Source organism: Lontra canadensis, unplaced genomic scaffold (genome assembly GCF_010015895.1).
Source record: "Lontra canadensis isolate GAN:19392208 unplaced genomic scaffold, GSC_riverotter_1.0 scaffold35, whole genome shotgun sequence".
Lineage (NCBI taxonomy): Eukaryota > Metazoa > Chordata > Mammalia > Carnivora > Mustelidae > Lontra > Lontra canadensis.
This window is the reverse complement of record NW_022631029.1, coordinates 5,868,364-5,889,620: the sequence shown is the minus strand read 5'-3', so window position 1 is coordinate 5,889,620 and position 21,257 is coordinate 5,868,364. Positions and strand designations below refer to the sequence as shown.

The following is a 21,257-nucleotide window of genomic DNA, read 5'->3' as shown; positions in this document are numbered from 1 at the left end:
TTTTTTTCTTTTTTTTTTTTTTTTTTCCTTTTTTCCTCTTTTGTCTTCCCAGCCCTAGCCCTGAGCGGGCAACCGTCCAACCAGCCATCTCTTGGTCCGTCTGTCAGCCCTTATGCCCACGGGTCCAACTCTGGCTCAGTCCCCGATCACATGACCGTCTCCCACTCCTCCTGCAGTAGGGCTGGCGGCCGCTCCGGCGCCGAGGCTTCCTCGTCCAGCCCCGAGCAGGAGCCATTGAGAAACCCGTCATCCTTGGGAGCAGCCGCGGCAGGTGGTGTGGCTTGGAGGGTCGGGGCCTCTGGCTTGGTGTGGCCAGGGAGTGGGGGGTGGCCGTTGGTGGCGGTGGCGGCGGCAGGCAGCAGGCGGGGGCTGAGGGGCAGGCCGAGTCCTGTGCGGGGGCCTACATTGGTCACACTCGTGTGAGACACCATCGGGCCGTAGCTGTAGCTGCTGCTCCCGCTGCGGGCCTTACGCTTGAAGTCCAGTGCCAGTGTCCAGCGGCTCCAGGATTTCTTGATCTCGGCCTGTACCTGCGATGGCCCAGAGGAGGCGGAGCGTCAGATAGACCCCTCTGCCCCACGTCTCCCCTCCCCAGCCTCAGCTGTGCCTGCATCCCTGCCCCTATGACACTCTGCACCCAGTGGAACCAGAGGCGTGGGGTGTTACTGGAAAATTCCAATGCCAAGCAAAATCCCGTCATCCTCAGAACATGGTGCCTCACTGCAGGCAACCAACACACCCTGAGTCCACAAGGCTCGAATGGCCCCAGGGGTGGCTGAGTCGTTTGCTCCGGATTACGGAGCATTCAACCCGTGGGGCTGGGAAGACGCGTGCTCTGCCAGAGTGTGAGGAGCCCGCAAATCCTAGCACATCCTGAATCATCTGGAAAGACTCTCTGCCTTCAGAATGTCCTCAGGGCTGTTCTCAGAGGAGCAGAGGAACCGGACAGGAGAATGAAAGGACTGGAATTGGGGAACCCTGGCCGTTCCGTGTCCCCCCGCCTTGTCCCAGGGCTGCTCCCCCTCCCACGCTTACCTCGCCATTGCAGAAACAGTATATGATGGCGACAAAAAATCCCTACGGACAGAGGTACATGGGGTCAGGGCCCAGAGGCTGCACCTGCTGCCCCAGCCCAGCTCCCTGCCGCCCTCCCCCGCCCCCCGCCAGGCATTGGCCAGGCCTGCGCACCTGGAAGGAGTTGAAGAGCATCTCGTAGTGCATCTGGACGTGCCAGAGCGTCCCTGAGACCTCGGTGTACGGCGTGGCCATGAACACAATGTAGTGGACGCCGAAGAGCGGCATGAGCACCAGCGTGGACTTGAGCAGCTTCCTGGGCCAGCAGGGGCAGGCGGCTCAGCGACAAGCCGCCGCTCCCCGGGAGGCACCATGCTATCCACACCCACCTGCCCGCCCCCAGCTCTTAGGCTCCAGGAGCCAAGAAGGGGCCTGCGGCTCTGGCCAGAGCAGAGGACGACCCAGTTAACCTGGGACAAAGTGTTCATAAGGGCCCTTGGGGCCTGCACCTGCTGGTCCCTCCAGGGGCACTCACTTGCCCCCGGCCTTCCCTCTTCACCCCGCAGCCCTTTCCTCGGAGTTCAGCGGAGCTGCCGTCCTCTCGAAGCCACCTGCTGCCCACCTGTCCCCTGGACGCGCTATAATCAGCTCTTTGAGGAGGGGTCTGGGTTTGCCCCCCACATCCCCTGCAGACCCCAGCCCTGAATGGCCCAGGTTGGCTCTGGGGTGGCCCCAGAGACGGGGGCAGATCCCATGACTGCTGGGTGAGGCCGGCCAGGGAGTCAGGAGCCGGGTGCTTCCCTCGACACAGGCTCATTCTTGGGGCCTCTGTCTTTATTTTAGTGCACGGTGCTGGGGTGTGATGACCCCGGTGTCCCGAGGAGCCTCGGGCCGGGTGGGCGCAGCTCACCGGTACTGCTGCCGCGTGTCACACCGGCCGGCATTGGTCTCCCGCAGCTTGGTGGCGAGCACCCGGACGATGTTGATAAAGAGGATGAAGTTGAGCTGTGGGAGGGAGGGAGGAAGGGCTTTGTCTCGAGGTGCGCCATAGCAGGTTGGGGGCGCGGGTCCAGGGACCCAGGGCCCCGCCCAGGCTTCCCCCACCACCGACTGGGTGACATGGGGCTGTGGCGCTCCAAATCTGGGGTCCAGGGAAGCCCGTGCAGTCCCCCACCAGCACCTGCGGAGCCGCCCCCACAGCCCTGCAGCCACCCCTGCTCACCACGATGGAGGCCAGGATGGGCACCTGTATGATCCACTTCTTGTTCCCGGAGCTCAAGTCCCAGCACCTGGTGGAGGCCGAGGCATCAGCTCCCACCCCCGTGCTCCTGCCCCGGGCCCCAGAGCGGGTCTGCTCTGACAACAGCTGGCGGGGATGAAGGACGGCGGGGGGGGGGTGTTGGGTGTGGCCAGGCCCAAGGCCCCCCTAAAACGTTACTTTTGAAGCAGCCTCCTGTAACCCTGAGAGGGCATCTGGCTGAAGGCTGGACAGAAAACCGAAGCTGGGTCCATTCAGGCCCAGGGCACAGGAAGCCCCTTCCCATGCTTCATGGAGGAAGAGGGTGCCAGGCGTATTTCTGACCTGTACCAGAACCCCGTGGCCCCCTTCTCCGCCCGGACCTACCCGGTGTTGGCCAGGGTGGCTCTCACGCTGACCCACACAGCCACGAAGATGGCAGGCAGACCTGTGGGAGCAGAGCAGGTGGCATGTGAGGAACCGCAGGCGGCACCCACGGTGTCTCTCCCCTCAGCACACCCTGCCAGACCCATTCTTCTCATCCTCAATGACCCCCAGATGATCCCGTCACTGTCCCTGACCCCTCTCACCCTGGGCTCAAGGGCTGCTTGGTGACAGAGCCACACGCTGGCGTGTGCTGCTCTGCTCCTCCCACAGCCTCCTCTTGGGGCTCCTACACTCAGGACCCACTTCAGCCCTCCGCCCTCATCTGGGTTCGGCATCTCCTGCCCACGCGTGCAGACCTGCTGGAGGACCTCACTAACTTCCCCATGCCCGGTCCACTCCTCCCTTCCCTTTAGGCTCTGCTCTGGGAGTTCCTTGTATCAGCATTTTTCTATCCCAGCAGCCCCCACCCCCCCCAACAACACACACACACCCAATTTGAAAGGTCCTAGCCCCATGGATGAGGCTGGGTGGAATGACAGTTGTCGTTCCAGTCTGAGTGAAAGCCACAGGGGAATCTTGGTGTTCCCAGGCCCGAGTCAGCTCAGATGACACATGGTACCTCTGAGTGAGCTCTACCTCTAGAAGGGAGCCCGGGTTCCCACCCTCCACCCCCTCACACTTTGTTCTGGGTCGGGTGCACCATTGGGAGGAGCAGGGTGCGACCTGTGTTTATGGTGGGAAAAAGAGCTGTGACCTTGTTGTGTCACCAAGTTCTATTGCTCCAGATCTGTGTGTTTCCTGCCCACCCCGACACCCTCTAGCTCCAGAGTCCAGGTCAGTTCCTGGGACCAGGCCCAGGTCTCCCCCAACCCCCGGGGCTTGCTGTGGGGGAGGTCAAGGTCAGAGTGTGTGCCAAGGGGCTGTGGCTGTTGACCAGAGAGCTTCTGGGTGCTGAGTGCAGGGAGGGCTTCAGCCACTGGGCCTACCCCTCTGCAGTCTGGCCAGTTGCCCCGGAGCCCAGCCAAGCTCTGGAGCTGCCAACAATAATGGACAATTATCGGTAACTCAATCCGGGAGCCCGTGGGGGAGGAGTGCAGAGCCCCAGCAACCCATTCTGCGGAGGGGCTGCTGCAGCCCAGACAAGGCCGAGGGTCTGGCCTGGGGCTCTGCGTCATGGCTCCTGCAGGCCGGGTGGCAGTGGCGTGGACAGCTCCACACGGTGAGGGGACTGGTAGGAAAACAGGGCTCACGGAGCAGGGAGTATCCCAGACCTCAACTCCAGCCCTAGCGTGACCTCCGACCCACCATCCCACTCTGATCCTGAGCTGAATCCTGGCCTGAGAACACTCCCTACCTCTCCTGGCTGAGCCCCAGTGCCAGGTGAATCTGCCTCCAGGTGAGCCCCAACCCCGGGCTGAGCCCAGGGGTGAACGCTGACCTCGGCCAAGCCCTGGCACCTGAGCCTGGGACGGGGTCAGACTCAGAGAAGGAGGTGGGCAGGCCACCCACTGGCTGCCCCACGTCTAGGTCGGGAGAGGCCGTGTGAGTGCCTCACCCTTAGTGCCCCTTTGACCCTGCTGCCCATGGTCCCACCCTTGCCTGTGCCTCTGCCCGCTGCGCCCTCGTACCCCAGCCGAAGACCGTGAAGCCCCATAAGTACTTCTTCTCTGAGAAGAAGGCCATGAAGATGAGGCTATGCAGGTACAGCCCCTCCACAAGAATCCAGTAGTAGTTGGTGGCCAGGAAGTAAAGGAAGAAGGTCACAGCTACCCTGCAGCCCGCCTAGGAGAGCAGCTGGTGTCAGCCAGAAGGCCGGCCTGCATCTGGGAAGTGGGACGATGGGCTGGGGGATGGCTGGGGGCTGCCTATGAGACAGGACACGTCGCACTGGTCCAGCGGGGAGGCAGGGCCGGGCTCTGGTCAAGAGCGGAGCTGAGGAGCCCGAGGCAGGGGGAGGATGTTGCCAGGGGCAAGAAGGCACTGGGTTTGGGGGGAGCGGTTGGGGCTATTGCGCTGAGACAGGAGCGCTAATACAAGTGCCAGGAGGGCGACAGTCACAAAGCCCTTGGCGACAGGGCTGGGGAGCTGGGCGGAGGAGGGGTGCGAGGGACCCGAGAGACCCGGTGAGGTGGCCGCGAGAGGCTGGACGCCGGTGATAGCAGGAGGTCAGCAGGGGGCGGGGGCGGAGCTGGAGGGGGCGGAGCTGGAGGGGGCGGGACGGCGCGGGGCGGCGCGGAGTCGGGCGCCGGCCGCGGGAGGGGGGCACTCACGTAGCCGGCGGCGGCTGCGGCGGGCGGCGGGGGCGCCTGGGCGATGGCGCGCAGCTCTTCCTCGGTGAGGCGCTCGGCCTCATCGAGCGTGGCGCCCGAGTAGAGCACCGCGTCCTTGACGAAGATGCTCACGGCGCGAAGCATGAAGGACAGGAATAGGTGCATGTGGATGTAGTTGCGCGTGCAGTGCAGCCGCCTGCAGGGCGCGCGACAACACCGTGGGTGGGGGCCCGGGGACATGCGGGGGGTGGTCGGGAAACCAGGCTGTGCGCGGGTTGGGGGGGGGACGGGGAAGGTAGGGACGCCGGGCCCCGCTGTGGGGTGCGCTGAGGGGAGGGCTGGCACCCCCTCGGCCCCGCCCCCCTAACCCGGCCCCACCCCCTCGCCCTGCCCACCTGAAGTAGGCCAGGATGAGCACAGCCACGGTGAGGGAGGCCAGCGACACCGAGTAGCCCACGGTGTAGATCATGCCCAGGCGGTCAAACACTTCCTGTGCCGGTGGGGACACACCATCAGAGCCCTGGGACTCCGGTTAAGGGTCAGAGGCCAGGTTGAGGTGGCGGGAGGCGTCAGGCCTAGCTCAGGGGCCACCAGTGGGGTGGGGTGGGGTAACCTTATCCAGATCAGGGTGGGGAAGGGAAAAGCTCGCACCCGTTCACGAGTCTCATTGGTCAGGAACTTGACACACTCGCTGTAGTTGGCCCATGTCCGGTTATGCCCAGGCACCAGTTCCCAGCTGCCATTGCGGTCACAGCGACGGTAGGCATGGCCTGCAGGCCCATGAGGAGGGTCAGGGCAGGCAGAGAGATCTGGAGCCCTGAGCTCCAAGTCCTGGCACCCCTGTAGTCCCCACCCTACTCCAGCCTGCCTTACCTTTGTGATTGAAGTCATAAATGTAGTCGGGACAGGGAACGGCCACCACCTCACCTGGTGCCCCCAGCGGCCAGCAAAGGATGTGGTCCCACTCGGGCAGGCAGGGGCGCCCTGTGCCCACAGAGACAGACAAGGTGGGGGACACCAGTCAAGTCCATGGTTAGTGACCCAGAAGAATGAACACACCTGTGGTCGCTGGCTCCCTCAGGGACAGGTGTACCCCAGGACTGGAGAACTCAGGCCTGGAGTGTTCTGGAGAGAATGTATTGAGCCTTACTACCTACTGTGTCTTGCATAGAATTGAATCCCTGGCCTCACAGAATTCACCCACAGTCCCTGTATGCAGTTACTGGCGCTGGCCCTATTTTCTAGATTGGATGGTGGAGGCCCAGAGAGGCATGTGATTTGCTGGGGTCATATAGCCCAGGGCCCTGCCCTCCTCAGGTGACTCAGCCCCTGGCCAGGCCTCTCTCTTTTTCCTCTGCTCTTGGTCCCACCTCCAGGTGTCCCTGGAGAAGAGCAAGTGCCCAGACTCACTCCCTCAGCTGAGAATGCTCTCCATGTGACCCTTGCCCAGGATCCGGGGCTGGAGGCAGGAGGTCCAGCTTCCAGTCCCAGCTGGGCTCCCGAAGAGCTGCTGACCTCACCCAGGTGTCTACCTTCCTCATTTCTAGTTTCTTCACTGGGTAGCCAAGATTGACTAGATCAGCCCATGCTTCGCCACCATCCCAGACCACCCTAAGCACCTGCTATGAGACTCCAGTGATCACTTGTAGGGGGAGGTATAATGCCCCAAATCGAAGTGGTAATTGTGGGATTTAAGACAGGGTGACATATCCTACTTGGGGACTCCAGCCTTACAGCAGAGATACTAAGTGACCTTGGAGGGTCCCCAGCCTCTGAATCTTCTGCCTTCCACTCCCCCGCCCCCCAGCTCCCTACGTTCTCTCTGCAGGGCTCCAACCACAGGACTCTCCAGCCATCCTGGAAGGCTGCCTTGATGGCTGGACCCACCCCAGCTTGGTGAAAGGCTCTCTGTCCTGGGCACCATATTCCCAGCCCCGCCTGGCTAGGCCCACAATTCCCTCTGGTCCCTGGGGAGCCACAGGGTGACCACAGCCTCCCAGATGTGGCCCATCTGGAATCTGCTGCCCACCCAGCCGGTTCAAACCGGCCCTGTGGCTGCAGCCTGGGCTCTGCGTTTGTCTCTCCTTACCTTCCTGAGGGACGACACAGCCCTGCATCTCCCTCCCACTCTTCTCTTCTCCCTCCTCGTCCCACTGTCTCAGCCCTGCTGCTCCGTGGCCACCCTCCTCCCCTGATCTGTGTCTACAGCCCACTACCCTATGTGTTTGGGTGCACCCTCCTCTGACACACCAAGTCCCGGTCTCAGTTTATGCCTCCTGGTCCCCTCTCTGTCTCTCCCTGTCTTTGCACCTCTCCCTGTCCCTCTGTATCCCAGGTTCTCTGTCATCTCTCTCCATGGGATGGGCCATAGCCCTGGGTCCATCCGCCCATGGGGGTAGCACGGGACAAGTTCTCTGTCCAAATCTCCTGGGGATCTGGCGCTGTCCAGCTGCCAGTCCCCTGCGCATGATACCTTGTGGGCTCTGTGTCCTCCCAGCCTCTCCCCTGCTTTCCTGGAGAGGGGGCAACAACCTCTTCCTTTCCACAAGAGCTGAAGAGCATGAGTTCACACAGAGGCCAGAGCGGCAGTGTGAGTGGGTCCTAGCCGGTGTCAGATGGATGCCCAGGAGGAAGCACAGACATACCTCGGTGCTTGCTGCCAGTGGGCACCTCCTTGTCCTCCTCAGACTCAGGGTAGAGCTTCCCAGATGCCTTCTCCTTCTTAGGCTTCCCTGATGTGGAGGCAGGTACCCATCCTTTGTCTGATTCCATTATGTCAGCTGGGGAAATCAGGGTAGTCATGGCTGTCAACAGTGCTGTGGCAGGAGACCCAGGGTACGCTCCGGCCTCCAAGGCACCCCGTTTCTATGGTGGGGTAGATCCCTGCCCAGGCTGTTGGGAGAGCTAACAGGTGAGAAAGTGCTTCACAAACTGTAAAGCTCTTGTTGGGTGCAGAAGTAGGCGGAGAGCACGGAGACTGTCTACAGGAGATCAGCTGGGAGTGAACGCCGTGCGGGTGTGGGACCAGCTAGTGGGCTGAATGGTAAGTGTGGGCAAGACATGGACAGAGGCAATGTGCTCCGACCCAGGCGTCAGAGCCAGAGCCCATGCAGGAGGCCAGGGCCCCGCCAGGGGGCGCAGGGCAGAAGTGGACAGTAGGGGTGATGTTAGCAGAGGTTCAACAGTGAAAATGAAGCCTGGCCCCGGCACCGGCTCCGTGCAGCTCAGGAAGCTGATGGTGTGGACGACATGAGCAAGAGTGTGCAGGTGTCAAGGGTGTTCAGGCAAGTCTACCTACCTGTTCCCTGCCCTTGGATACTTGAGCTAGGAGTTCCCAGAGTCCACAGAGGGACCCTGGAGGCTCTCTGTCTGAGTTGGGCTCGCCTTTCTCTCCATTAGAGAGCTGTTTGAGGTCTCTACCTCGCTGAAAAGTCTTCCTTGTTATCTGACTTGTGCCCCTTCAGTGACAGACCGAGCAGGGCCCCGGCCCTCCCAGGTCAGGGTTTGCGGCAACAAAGCAAAGTTGAGTGCAGACACCTCAGTTGGGCTAGAATGGCTGTGCCTGTTATCCTGCCTGATCCTGGGGCATTAGTAGGGAGGGGGGCAGCGGGACGGGGTAGAGCAGGAAGAGAGGGGCTCTATGAGGATGGGGCGTAGGGGGCGGAGGTGCCTCCGGGCTTCCACAACTAGGAAGAGCACTGGGTTCAAGACCCAGAGTTCAGGGGCCCACCTGATCCCCAGACCCTGATGTGACTGGGTATGGGAATCAAAGAGCCATCAGCGAGGCCAGTGTGGACAGGGCGGGGACTGCAGAGACCATGTGAATGCCTGTGACTATGAACAAAGTCCGTGTGCTACAGAGTATGTCACTGTGTGCCCTTGGGTCCCCAGCATTCTAGGGGCCAGCTCCAGACAGGAAACTGCTCTCCTCGGCCAGTTGATGGCGCCTGGGCCTCTTCCAGATCGATGAGATTAATCAGACAGGCGGCAGAGGCCTGGATGAGTGCTAATGAGCTCCCATCTCCGCTTCCAGGAAGTGGATTCAAGGAAGAGACCAGCTGGAGATGGGGCAGGAGCTGAGAAGGCAGGTGCCCCTCCAACCTTGACCTTGGCAGGGGTCCCTGAAGATGCTGCGCTGGTGTGCAGAAGCCCACCCGACCCCAGGTCAAATGCTCTCTCCCGGACAGTGACCATGACTCAGAGTCATAGATACCATCCCTACCCCTCTATCCTCCTCCCCGTCCAGTCCCATGGACCCTTGATTCCTCCGACCTGGGACACCTCAGCCTTGTCCTCTGACCAGGAGGCCTTCTTCAAAGATCTACTTATTCTTCTGGACCTGCCTTGGATACCTCCTCCTCCAGGAAGCGGTCCCAGTGTACCCCTCTCAGGGCTCCTGATTCTGTTGTGTCATGCCAGATCTAAGCCCTCTGGGGCTGATTCGGACTGTGGCTGCCTTCCTACTCCCTGATCCCACCCTGGGAGGGAAGGCTCTGCATTTCAGCCTGCTGACTTTGATCACAAGTCACCCCCCTTTTAAGTGGAAGCCCCCTCTGCTGGTGCCGGTTGGTTCTGCATCCTAGGCTCTCACCCTCATTGGGCCCCTCCCTCACTCTCTTGACCTCGCCCCGAGACCCTCCTCCTCTGGCCCCGCCCCACCCGGCTCCGCCCCCACCTGGCCTCTGCAGGACTTCTTTGAGCCGCTTCTGGCACTGGGCCTGGGCGCGGTGCAGCAGGAAGATCTGCTCCTCTTTGGTCATGACGTCGTCTGCATCCACCTACCAAGTTGAACGTCAGACTGCAGGCAGGCCTTTCCAGAGCACTGGCAGGTCCCACAACCATCCCAGCCTCCCTGATGGATTCCCCCCTTTCCAAAGGCTCTGAGTCTAGAATTTGGGAACTCTGCCTTGTGTTGCTCCCATTTTACAGATGAGAAGCTGTGGCTCCGAAGGGTAGAGACTGTCCCACCAGGAGGATAAAAGAGGGAGGGGGGATGTCCCCTGCCTGCCCGCTAGTAACCCTGCGGGCTACTATTCTCTGTCCAGTCTGTTCCCCAAGGGTACATGGGAAAGGGATGGAATGTCCCAGGATGGATCTTCACAGGATCCTGTCTGTTGGGGACCTGGTGGGGAGAGGGGGTGGATAAAGAGTGGTGAACTCCGGGGAAATAAACCAGGCCTGGATTCTTTCAAGCCCTAGTACCCTGGGGGACCTTGGAAGTCACCAATTTCCATCCTGGCCCTCTCCCCAGTCACTGCTTTCCCCAGTGAATGGTGAGTGCCTCAGCTGCTCCCACCCTTGCAGTCCCAAGAGCTAGAGGTCCGAGGAATTGGGGGCAAGTGGTCTGGTTGGGCAGGCACTCCTGTGCCGGCTGTGAGTGGGAGTCACCCACATCTCACTGCTTATCTGGAAGCTCCTTCCCCTGAAGCCGACCCTGCGTTCTGACGGTGCCAACAGGCCTTCGCTCCTGCTGTTCCCTCCGGAATGTCCTTCCTTCTCTTCCTTCCAATCTGCACACCCCGCGCACTGCCTGACACCCACCGGGATACACTGGTGTCATTTTGACAAAGAGAACAAGAATATCATGGGCGTCGGGGGGGAGGGGTCTCACCCTGAACATGTGTTCCCCTGACTTAGAGTTCCAAGTGGGTCAGGGTAAAGGCAGGATCCTGCCCTGGGGACAGCTCAGTGTGACCAAGGCTAGCCACTTCCATGAGTGTGACCTACAGAGACTACTACATCCCTCACATCCCCCTCCCCCTTAAGTGAGACTGAGTCCCCTCAGACACCCGGGGCTGGGCCATGTCTGTCCCCTTAGACCCCTCAGTCCCACGGCAGAGTCTGGCCCCCTCAGACCCTGAACAGGCAGAGCTGCTGCCCGTCAGCCGTCCTAGGACCCGTCCCCTGTCAGAGTGGGGCATTGCAGGGCGGAGAGCCAGGGGGAGGCAGGGGAGGAAGGAGGCTGGGGAAGGGGCGGGCTGGCCGGGCGGGGCGGGTCAGGGAGCCTGGCTGCAGGGTGAAGTTAATTGACCGCGTCTCTCGGTGGCAGCAACGAGGGCTTCCAGGGCCAAGGAGTCTCCAATTGGCTCCTTCAGGCTCGGGTTCCGCTGGTTTCTCTTAGCGGAGGCGCGTGCGCGTCTGTGCGCGTGCGCGCCGTCCAGAGGCCCGCGCTCACCATCTGGCCGCGGGTGCGCGCTCGACCGGGGGAGGGCGGGGGGCTGTCTCTTGTGCGTCCTCACGTGGGGACTGTCCAGCATGTACTTGGGGGACGTGAGCCTCAAGTGTCTGGGAACACGCGTCTGTACGTGGGGTTCTGGGCAAAGGTCGACGTGTGTGTGCGTCTTCCAGTGTCCTGCGGCTGTCCCTAGCAGGCGTGTCTGTGGGGGGTCTGTGCCTCTGCGTGTCTCTGGAGTCCGAGTTGCACCATGAGATCTCAGCTGGCTCAGTGGCTATGGACCCCCACCCCACCCCAGGAAGGGCTGGAGCAGATTCCCATGTGCTCTACTCTCCCCCAGCTACAGCAGATTGGGGCAGAAGTAGCCTCACCGGATGGGGCTTGTGGGGGAAGAACTGGACCTGCCCTAATCCAAGGGGCTCTGGCATTGCGGATCCAGGCTGCTGAGGAGTCTGGTCCCCGTGTAGCTGCCCTGCTCACTTGGACCCATGATCATTCCCCTTCGCTACCATTTCCACCATTACAGCAAGTACCTCCATCAATAACCACCACCCGCCATCACCACCACCACCATCATGACCTTGACCAACCACACCAAACACAACCATCACCATCCCCTATCACCACCACCACCTGCACCAGCACCATTCCCACCATGAGTACTAACTACCATTACCAGCATTATAACCAGCATCACCACCATCCCAACCATCACCACCACCAGTGCTGTTGCTACCGTGACCCACACCCCCACCACAGGTATCACCACCCCCTGGATCACCACTATCACCAGCGCCATCGAAGGCAACATTAACACCATTACTGCCATCACCATTACTGCCACCAGCCCCATATCCACTGTTGGTACCACCTCTGGCGTCCTCTGATCCTTACTCCCTCACCACTGCCCCTTCCCCAGCCCTTCTCCTGTCCTCCTCCATCTCTCTCAAGACAAACAGTGCACCGTATTTTTTCCAGTTGATGGAAAGCTCCTGAGTGACTGAGGCTTCTACCAGTCTCCAAAGACTGGCACACTAGCCCTCCCAGTAGACAGACTGGTCCACCGATGTGGCTGAAGACAGGTAGTCATGGGTTGAAAATGGCCTATTTGACAGATGGATTGAGAGACAGGTGTGCTGGCTGAGTGAAGACCAGGAACTAACACACACACTCAGCATCCGCCTGCTGCTCTTGGCTTTACCTCTCTGGGGCCAAGAGGAGGTACTCACTGTTCTCTGTAGTCTGGTTTCCATGGTGGGGCTGGGAATGCCCAGGGGAAGGGAAGCGATGTGCCTCAAGCACCCCCATGGCCCCCAAACTCCTCCATTCCTCCAAAGGGACGGAGGCCCCATCTCTGGCCTCCCTGGACTTGTAGGACCCACTTCTCTGTCCCCCAGTGACGGCACGCTGCAGCAAGAGGAGTCTAAGCCAGAGTCCAGCAAGCACCTACGCAAGGAAAGGAGGGCAGTTCTACACCAAGTTCATTCCCACTTGCCTTGAAGGGCAGCTCCCCTGCCTGCTAGGTCCCCCTTCGCCCCCCCCCCCCTCCAGCTGTACCCTGTCCTCACCTAGCAGATTCTGCTAGCCAGCACTGGAGCTTGAGGCCCATTGCCACCACTGACTGGCTCTGTGTCTAGGACAGTTGCTTAACCCTTGCGATCAGGATGATCCAAAGGCTGTTGGTGAGGTTCAGTGAGAGCCTGGACATGGGTGGGGGCGGCGCAGAGCTATAACTGTTCCCGTTAGTGGTAGTGGCAGCATCAGATCATGGCTCTCCTATTCTGGCTATGGGCACCCCTCCTTCTGGGCACTGACAGTGGCCCCAGGCCGCAGACCTAGAGTGGCAGGGGGAGAGTGGGTAGATCACCAAGTCCAGGGGGCCACAGTGAAAGGTGGAGGGAAGTGGGACTCCAGGAGGGTGGGGAGCAGGGAGTACAGGAGGGCCTACTGGGTGAAGCGTGCCTGATGAACTTTTGGGAAGATCCAACCCAGACTCCCAGTAAGAGTCCAGGTCACTGCCAGGCCCCCTGGGCTTGGGGGCCAAGAGAGCCCTTGATCGGTCTCTGCCCTGGCTGGGGAGGTCCCGTGTCCTGGGGTTGAAAGGGGGAAGTGCGGGCAGCTGATCCTCCTCCTGGCCTGGTGACTCTGTCTGCTGCTCCCTCTCCCCACTGTGCCCCTCTTCCCCTTCCTTGGCAGAGTCCAGGTCTCTCTGGCCCAGCTCCTGGTGCTAAGAACTCAGGCTTGCATCAGTTTACATCCAGAGAGCCTGTGGGTCTTGGGTTTTGGGGGCAAGGGCTGAGGGACCCAGGGCTGGATCATGGCCTGGGGTCACCCACCACTCATGGGGCCACCCAGCCTGGCACCAGCTGTTCTGAATCCCCCCTACATCCCTCCTATGGTCTTGGGTTAGGGCTAGGCTTCAGTGTTCCTCACTGCAGCACACTCCCCATGTTGAACCCCCCAACACAGAGCCTCCCTGTGTGCACAAGCGTGCACGGTATGCTGTTTGTGAACGTGCAGGAGGTGGGGCGATGTCCTGACCTCAGGCCCGAGCGGGGAGTATAGGGACAGGGGGTAGCCTGGGAGCAATGAGCCGGTGTCTGGGGGTTCCAGGCAGAGTGCGGGTGAAGGCTGGAAGCCAGTCTGTTATTTACAAACATAGAGGCTGGTGTCCCAGGGAGAGAGTAGTGTGTGGTCAAGAGGCCCGGATGTGTTTTTCATTTCTTGAGTTCAGAAGCTCAGACAAAGAGAAAAGCCATCTGCTCACTACCCCTCCTCTGCGGGGGCAAGTAGCTCTTTCGACCTCGGCTCGCAGGGAAGCCCCATGGAGGATGGTGTCGGAGTTGGGGGTGGGAGCGGTGTTGGCAGTGGGGGTGAGGACAGGGGAGAGGCAGCATGAAGGCTGCTGATGATGATGGAGGTGTGATGGGGACAGTGGTGGTGGAGAGAGCCAGTTCCACGCCACTGACCAAAGGAGGGCCACTCCTCTCAGTTTTTCTCCTAACTGCCAAATTCCACACATTTGCTGTCTGTGATCCCAGACATGCCTACATTCTCCTCCGGGCAAAACTCAGAAGGAAATACAAGGGCTACTTCTTCAGCGGCCGACACCTCTGCCTTTGGGAAAGGGGCTTCTTCCACTAGATGCAGTTAGCCTCAAGATGCCCTCTTGGGTCATCTCATCCATCCCTCTTCCCGGGCTCCTCCTGGTCCCCTGGGGGAAGGCGGCTGTGGGCTTCCCACTCACCTCCAGAGAAAGTGGATCTGCCTGGTATCCAGCCATCCCTTCTGCCTGTTGGTGCCAGCCACGGACCCTGGCACTTTATCCCCATCTCCTTGAACTTCCACCACATCCCCACCTTACGAATGGGGACACTGAGGCTCAGAGTCACAGTTAAAGAGAGGCAGCAGCCCAGGAGAGAGGACACAGCCCCAGGGATCCCCTGGTGCCAGCCTCAGTCCCAGCGTTCCTGAGTCCTCCTGAACCCTCCTGAACCCCATCAGGCAGTCGCCTCCCAGCAGAGCCTGGGAGGCAGGCTGCACAGGGGGAATTCAGGTGTGGGGGCAGACAGAATGGGGATGGCACGGCGATGCTGGAGGTGATGGCATCTGGTGCTCAGCTCTAAAGGGACAGGGGACAGTGGCGCCCTGGGGTTAGCAGCTAGGGAAGGTGTACCTCCAGAAAAGGCAGGAGTAAACTTCAGCTCGCAGGGAACCCCCTCGTGACCTCCTGGCCTTCCTGCACCTCTTCTCCAGGTTCCACTACTGGGACCTGGGCTGGCACCCCTCGTCGTCTCCCGTGCCAGCTGGCTAGGGACTGCTCTCCGCCCCTTGCTGCCCTCTGTCTGTCCGGCTGGCCCGAGCAGGCTGGGACGGGCTCCCTGCCGGGGACACTCCTGCCCCGCCACCGCTGACAAGTGCTGACTTTTCCTCCCCCTCTCCAGGCCTTCCTGAACAGGCTGCCTGTGTTCAGGGATGGGAGGGGTTGGGGGGGGGAGGCACTAGTGACGCCTCTCATCCTGGCCAGCGTGGACGCCTTCAGGGCAGGGATGGAGCCTAGGATGGCGGAGTTGGCTGCTGGACCCACTGGATCTTCACGGGCCGCCTCTACCTGGTCTGCAGGACCAAGGCCTGCAAGGATAGGATGGCCTAACCCACCCGTATGCCTGGTCAGCAGAGTAAGATCCTGCCAGGTCTCACCGTCGCACGAGGCTGGTCCCGGAGTTGGGGTTCTTTAGGGTTTGGACATTTCCAAATGTCTTTGTGAATCTGAGGTGAAACCCTGCTCCCTGCTCTCTTTCCCAGTCACACTGCATTTTGCAAACCACTTCAGTGGGTTTGCAAACCCCCCACGCCACGCTTTCTTAATCCCAGGGACTCTCTCCCTGAAAGAGCTGCCTTCCTGGTGTGGTGGCTGGACCAGGGAGTGTCCCCAGAAGGCCCACAACAGGAATCTGGGGGAGGCCGCTTGACGCCTCATTAAAACATTCCGAAGAAAACCCAAGTTCCCGGGAGGGCTCGGCCCCCCTCCTCCCGCTCTGTCCACAGGCCGTTCCCAGAGCTGGGGTGTGTGTGGGGGGTGTTTAAGGGCAGGTGATAGAAAAACCTTCAACAAATCAATACAAAAATGACAAATAACCCATAGAAAGATAAGTAACGACTCTGGACAAGCTCTTAGAAGAGGGACAATAGACCAACGGAAAGTCAAAAGCTCACCGGTAATTGGCAAGAGACACCATTTTTCGCCTGTCAGAATGGCAAAGGTGGCACTACCCAATAAGACAGGGTTGTTGGGGGAGACCCTCCTGCTCACTGCTGGCATTGTGAGTAGCAACTCGCACAGACAGGCTTTCTAGAGGGCAGTGCGGCTGTGTCCAGTAAAATAAAAAACGTGATGTGCTTCAGACCCAGCAATGACAGAATCTAGAAATACCCTATAGGGAAACCGTCACACAGGGGCACAAGATGGCATTTCCAGGAGCTTCCCCGCCACCATCTGGAATCACACGCGTGCACACACAAAAAGGTATGCAGGAAAGATCTAGAGGTACCTTTGTAGATTTTGGAACACTACGCGCCATTAAAGAAAACAGATCTATATTTACTGACAAGAAGATCTCCAGGACACACTTTTGAGTAAAAAAAAAAAAAAGCACACGGCCGAACCTTACCTACAGACAGATACCATTCATTTAACGACACACAGAAAACAACAGAAAAGACTCTCTGCTCTATATGGACACAAAAATCTTTGGGAAGATTTGGTATCTTTTGGAAATAAACAGAAAAGGGCTGGGAGGATATCCCCATCCAGAGTGTTAAAAGTGATTTTTTCTACGGGGCATCTGGGTGGCTCAGTGGGTTAAATCCTCTGCCTTCGGCTCAGGTCATGATCTCAGGGTCCTGGGATTGAGCCCCGCATCAGGCTCTCTGCTTGGCAGGGAGCCGACATCCCCCCCCTCTCTCTGCCTGCCTCTCTGCCTACTTGTGATCCGTCTCTGGCAAAGAAATAAATAAAATCTTAAAAAAAAAAAAGTGGTTTTTTTTTAGAGGAGCACTGGGACTTGAGAGTCATCAAGGATGAATTCTGTTTAATCTGTATTATATGACTCTTTTATGAGAAAGAACATATTCAAGTATTAGTTCAATTAAACACAAGAAAATAAAAGTAAAACAACAGAAGGATTTTATGAAAGAAAGAAACAAAGAAACAAAGGAAGGAAGAAACAAAGGAACAAAGAAAGAAAGAAAAAAAAGAAAAGGAAGCAAAATTTAAAAAACGCCCTCAGTGGGACATGGAGCTCTCCTGTCAGCACGATTCCTCGCCTTGCTTTGGAGGAAGAAACTCGGTGTGAGAGTGATAAGACCCGGGTTCAAGTCCCACCTCTGCCACAGGAACCTCAGGACCTTTTCCCATAAAACAGGTGGGTGAAAGGACGTATTGAGAAAACATTTATGACGGTTTCTAGCTCAGAATCGGAGGACAGTCATTGTTCAATACATGGTGGTTCTTTCTGGTCTTTAAAAGAGGGCCAGTGGCCACACTGGCCTCGGAGCAGGGAAGGGGCCCCCTATACTCTCAGCCACCGCAGTCCTTTCTGAGTCGGACCCGAGGTCACATCTCTACGCTCAAGGCCCACCCCCCATGCAGACCTGCTTCTTCTCCCACTGCAGTTTCTCCTTTACATGTGTGTGTGCTGGGGGCGTCCTTAGGATGAGGCACCTCCAAGGACAAGACCACCTGTTCGCCCCTACTCACAATCTGTGCGTCCATCCCCTCCTTCAAAATTCAGCCCACAGCTACTATTCCTTGTAAGGACAAGATGGACTGGCTAGCTGAGTGTGGCCACAGCTGGTGTCCTCCCAGCAGGACGCTCTTTGGTCCCGAACCCTGAGGTCTCTGGAGGTGTGAGGCTGCTCCTGGGGCTGCTGGGCAGGCAGCACACAGGTTTGGTGACAGGGGCTATCGGCTGAGTTTGGTGGGGTTGGTGGGCATCAGCACAGGTCTGGGTGTGAACGGCAGCCCCTGGGTTCAAAAGTGGAAACTGGCGGCTGTCAGTCTCCCGCTGGTTCCTCTTGAGCCCAGGGAGCCCACAGGGTATGGGGTGATCCTCAGGCCACATCCTCTAGCTGTAAACCCAGGGAAGGTCCAGTGTACACACGGCCTGAAACTCTAGACACTGACACCCCAGCAAGGTCTCAGGGCAGACCCCGCTGTGGTATCCCTCCTCCAGCCCGGCCTTCAGACCTGAACCATGGCTAAGGGAGGCAAATTCTTCGCACATGCCTCAGCTTCCCCAGAAGTCAGTGTGGGGCCCTGGGGGTGCCCATGACCCCCTCCCCATGGAGACACAGGGCTTAGCACTAGACCGGCGTGCAGTACAAAATGATCATAGGGATTGTGTGCTCCAGATTACTTTAAAAATGGGAACGGTAGCAAAACCTTTTTTAGAGGGTTGTGGGGAAGATGAAACTAATACTGTAAAGTGCTTGGGACAGTGTCTGGCAAGTAGAAAGCACTAAAAAGGCATTTATTAAATAAAAATAAACAATAGACCTGGGGGCACATGTGTTCACAAATGCACGTGCACACACACACACGTATGCACGACTATGCTCCTGCAAGTCACGTGAAGACCCAATGCTTCGGACACGTGTGTCCACAGGGGACACACGCTCACACGGACCTAGAGAACAGCCTATGCAGAGTCCCAGCGAGCCCCGCTCTGACACACAGACAGCTCTCAGCACACTCATGCCCATTGTCCTTCCTGTCTATCCCAGCCTGGCCCAAGGGGAGGGTGGGGAAATGGCTCCAGGTCCTTGCATGTACATTTGCATGAGTCTCTGAGCCTCAGTTTCCCCATCTACAAGTCCTCATATGGGGTGAGGTCTCTGGCTTCAGGGATCCAGGGTCGCGAGGGCACGGGCACCAGGGAATGGGGCATGCTGAGGTCCCGGAGGAGAAGAGAGCCTCACTCAGGGGATTCTTAGGCAAAAGTTCTTGCTGTTTTTTACAGATAGGGAAACCGAGGTGTGGAGGATAGCCCCGGTCCTATGGGCCTTAGAGCTGGAAGAATCCCAGAACTCCTGCCTTCCCGCCTCAGGTTCTGCCTGGGGTGGAGGGGGTGGGGCTGCTCAGGAGAAGGGGGCTGCCTGGCTGCCTGCTTGTTTCTCTAGAAGGCAGAAGCCCCCACCTGGGAGCTACTGGGGAGGAAGCAGGGGCATTGAGGTCGGACACACAGGCAGACAGCCCTCAGCTATGGGCTAGTTCCCCTGGGACAGGGCTGCTGTGCCGTTTGATTGACTCCCCAGGTCCTGGCCCCCAGTTCCTGGCCCAGGAGGAAAAGGATGCTTTCCTCCATACCTCCAGCTCTTTCTTGGCCTCTGCCCGTGCCTACTTTTCTCTGCTATTCTTGGTCTGTCTAGTCCTGCTCTGAGAAGCTCTCATCTCCACCCCCCTTTGTCTCTTTTCTCTCTCTTGCCTTATCTCCCAATCTGCCTCTTCTTCTCCCTCTGGTCTCCCTCTTGGCTCTGCTCTCAGGACGGTATACATGGGGGTCCCTCACTCACCAGAGTCCCCCTCCAGCATGTTTCTTCTGGAGGAGTGTTCTGTGAGGTCAGTCCCCTTCAGGAGACCTCCATCCTTCTTCTGTGCCACACCACAGCCGCCTCCCTGGGCAAGGGCGTCCACATGTTTGCACGCATGTGATCGTGAGAGCTGGAGGGGACCCCTAAATCCTATCCCCTGCCTAGGTGATTCTGAGCTCAGACCCACAGCCCTGTGTCCTGGGTGGCAAACAAAACTTGCAGAAGACACAGGCCCAGGAACAAAGTCTGTGGGACCCTACATCAGGGCCAAAGCCCAGGCTACTGCTAGATCACACTGTCATCCCTAAAGGGGACACAGCCAGAGTAGTGGTGCTCACAGAAGCAGAAGATAGAGGAACCCCAACCACAGATTTCCAGACCTGGGATCCCAAACGCAGGCTTCAGAACTAAGAGGACCATAGGCATCAGGAACGAAGTCCAGACACCCCAGAGACAGCAGGCACCCAAGCTCTCTGGTCGGAGGCGACGCTCATCCAAAGTTCGAATTACTCAGGGAACCTAGACTCTGTGCCCTGGACCCACCCCAGGGACCCCAGAGCAAGCCCGCAGCCTGTCCTGGAGTGCGGGCGAGGGACTTACCAGCGCGTATGCGGAGCTGAGCACCGGGCAGCAGAGCAGGAGCGCCAGGCCGGGCGCGATCCGGACGGCCCCCATCGCCACTGCCTAGGGCCCCGTCCCTCGGGGCAGCCGCCGCCGCCGGCCCTGGTGGTGGTGGTGGTGGGGTACAGAGCTGCGTCAGGCCGGGCTGCCCCGCCCACGCCCGGGCCTAGGGGACCCCGGAGGCCAGGCGGCCCGAGGCCCCGGGGCCCGGCGCGGGGCCCATGCGCCAAGGGCTAGCGAGCGAGGGAGCGCAAAGGAGAAAGAGAGGGAGGGAGGAAGGGAGGCAGCCGGGGGCCGGGCGGGCGGCGGGCGGGCGCCGAGCGCTGCGGAGCTGCCCGTCTGCCTCGGAGCGGAGAAATCACATCCATATGGCCGGGCCCCCCGCCCCCGGCCCGCCCCCCGCCCCCCCCACCGCGCCGCCTTTTCTGTCTTTTTCTTTTTTTCTTTTGGGGAACTGGGAGCTGTGGCTTCGCCCCACGCCCAGTGGGGGAGGGGCTGGGGGAGGGGTTGGGGTCGCGGTCTGCGGGGGGCGAACCGGGCTGTTATTTTTAGCTTCGCGGCTAGCTCAAGGAGGGGAGGGGGGGGCGGGGCGGGGCGGGGGGCGCGTTTTGAGCCGCTCGGGGCGTGCAGCTTAGGGACGCGATCCCAACTTTGCAACGACACTGAGCCCTTCGGTGCTCGGGCCGCCAGCTCTCTGCCCCTCAGCCCCCTCGGACCCATCCTGCCCTCGGCCGCTTCCCGAATCCTCTCCCCATCCTGGGCCGGAGCCCCGCCTGCGCCCGCGCGGCTGAAGCACGCCTGCGGCCGGGACGCTCTGCCTGTCGGCCTGTCTGTCAGTCCGTCTCTAGCTCCCCCAGCCTTGGCCTCCGTTCTTCCAGCAGCCCCGAGCTCCGTTTCGGTCACTCCCTCGCTCCCTCCCTCCCCTCCCCCTTCTCTCTCTCTCTCTCTCTCTACGAAAACATTTGCAAGTTTCCAAAAAAGCCACGGAGCGGAGCGGCGCGGGGCTGGCGGCTCCACCGGGCTCCGAGGAGGCGCCGCCGACTGACACCGAGACGGACCAGCCCGCCCGCCCCGGCCAGGCCCGGAGTCACCCCTACCCAACGCCGCCGCCACCCCCTCCCCGGGGCGCCGGCCCCCCGACCCCGACTTACTCCGAGCGCGCCGCCGCGGCCCCCGCTTAGCCATGGATGTCGGGGACCCCCCGACAGCCTCCCCAGGACAGTGCCCCGTCCGCGGCCCCGGGGGCACTTCATGGGGCTCTCGGGATCCCCTCTAGCCGGCCTGGCCTCCAGCGCCCCCCGCCCGGCCGCCGCTCAGAGCCGCCGCCCGCCGCGCGCGTCCCTCGCCTCGGCGTCTGCCGCTCCCCCTCCCCCCGCGGCCGGGCGCCTCTTCCCTCCCCCGCGCCCTCCCTGGGCCTCTCCCGCCCCCCCCCCCCCCCCCCCCCCCCCCCCCCCCCCCCCCC

General features: G+C 60.2%; 1 protein-coding gene across 6 annotated transcripts in view; it reads right to left on the bottom strand.

Annotated features, from left to right (window-relative positions):
* PTH1R (parathyroid hormone 1 receptor) overlaps window positions 1-21,257 on the bottom strand; it is a 24,858-nt gene continuing 3,601 nt past the window's right edge. For 4 of the 6 annotated variants that reach the window (XM_032867863.1, XM_032867865.1, XM_032867866.1 and 1 more), the window contains 14 exons: window positions 19,775-19,897; window positions 9,584-9,686; window positions 7,554-7,688; window positions 5,782-5,892; window positions 5,560-5,678; window positions 5,304-5,398; window positions 4,909-5,104; window positions 4,267-4,420; window positions 2,639-2,699; window positions 2,237-2,303; window positions 1,925-2,019; window positions 1,189-1,330; window positions 1,036-1,077; window positions 1-530 (listed from right to left, as the gene is read on the bottom strand). In XM_032867863.1, coding sequence (XP_032723754.1) covers window positions 147-530; window positions 1,036-1,077; window positions 1,189-1,330; window positions 1,925-2,019; window positions 2,237-2,303; window positions 2,639-2,699; window positions 4,267-4,420; window positions 4,909-5,104; window positions 5,304-5,398; window positions 5,560-5,678; window positions 5,782-5,892; window positions 7,554-7,688; window positions 9,584-9,686; window positions 19,775-19,849 — 1,779 coding nt within the window. In that variant the 5' untranslated portion in view covers window positions 19,850-19,897 and the 3' untranslated portion in view covers window positions 1-146. Of the gene's footprint in view, window positions 531-1,035; window positions 1,078-1,188; window positions 1,331-1,924; window positions 2,020-2,236; window positions 2,304-2,638; window positions 2,700-4,266; window positions 4,421-4,908; window positions 5,105-5,303; window positions 5,399-5,559; window positions 5,679-5,781; window positions 5,893-7,553; window positions 7,689-9,583; window positions 9,687-19,156; window positions 19,260-19,774; window positions 19,898-20,946; window positions 21,126-21,257 lie in introns of those variants that run through there. The other 2 variants (XM_032867867.1, XM_032867868.1) reach the window with 2 other exon arrangements.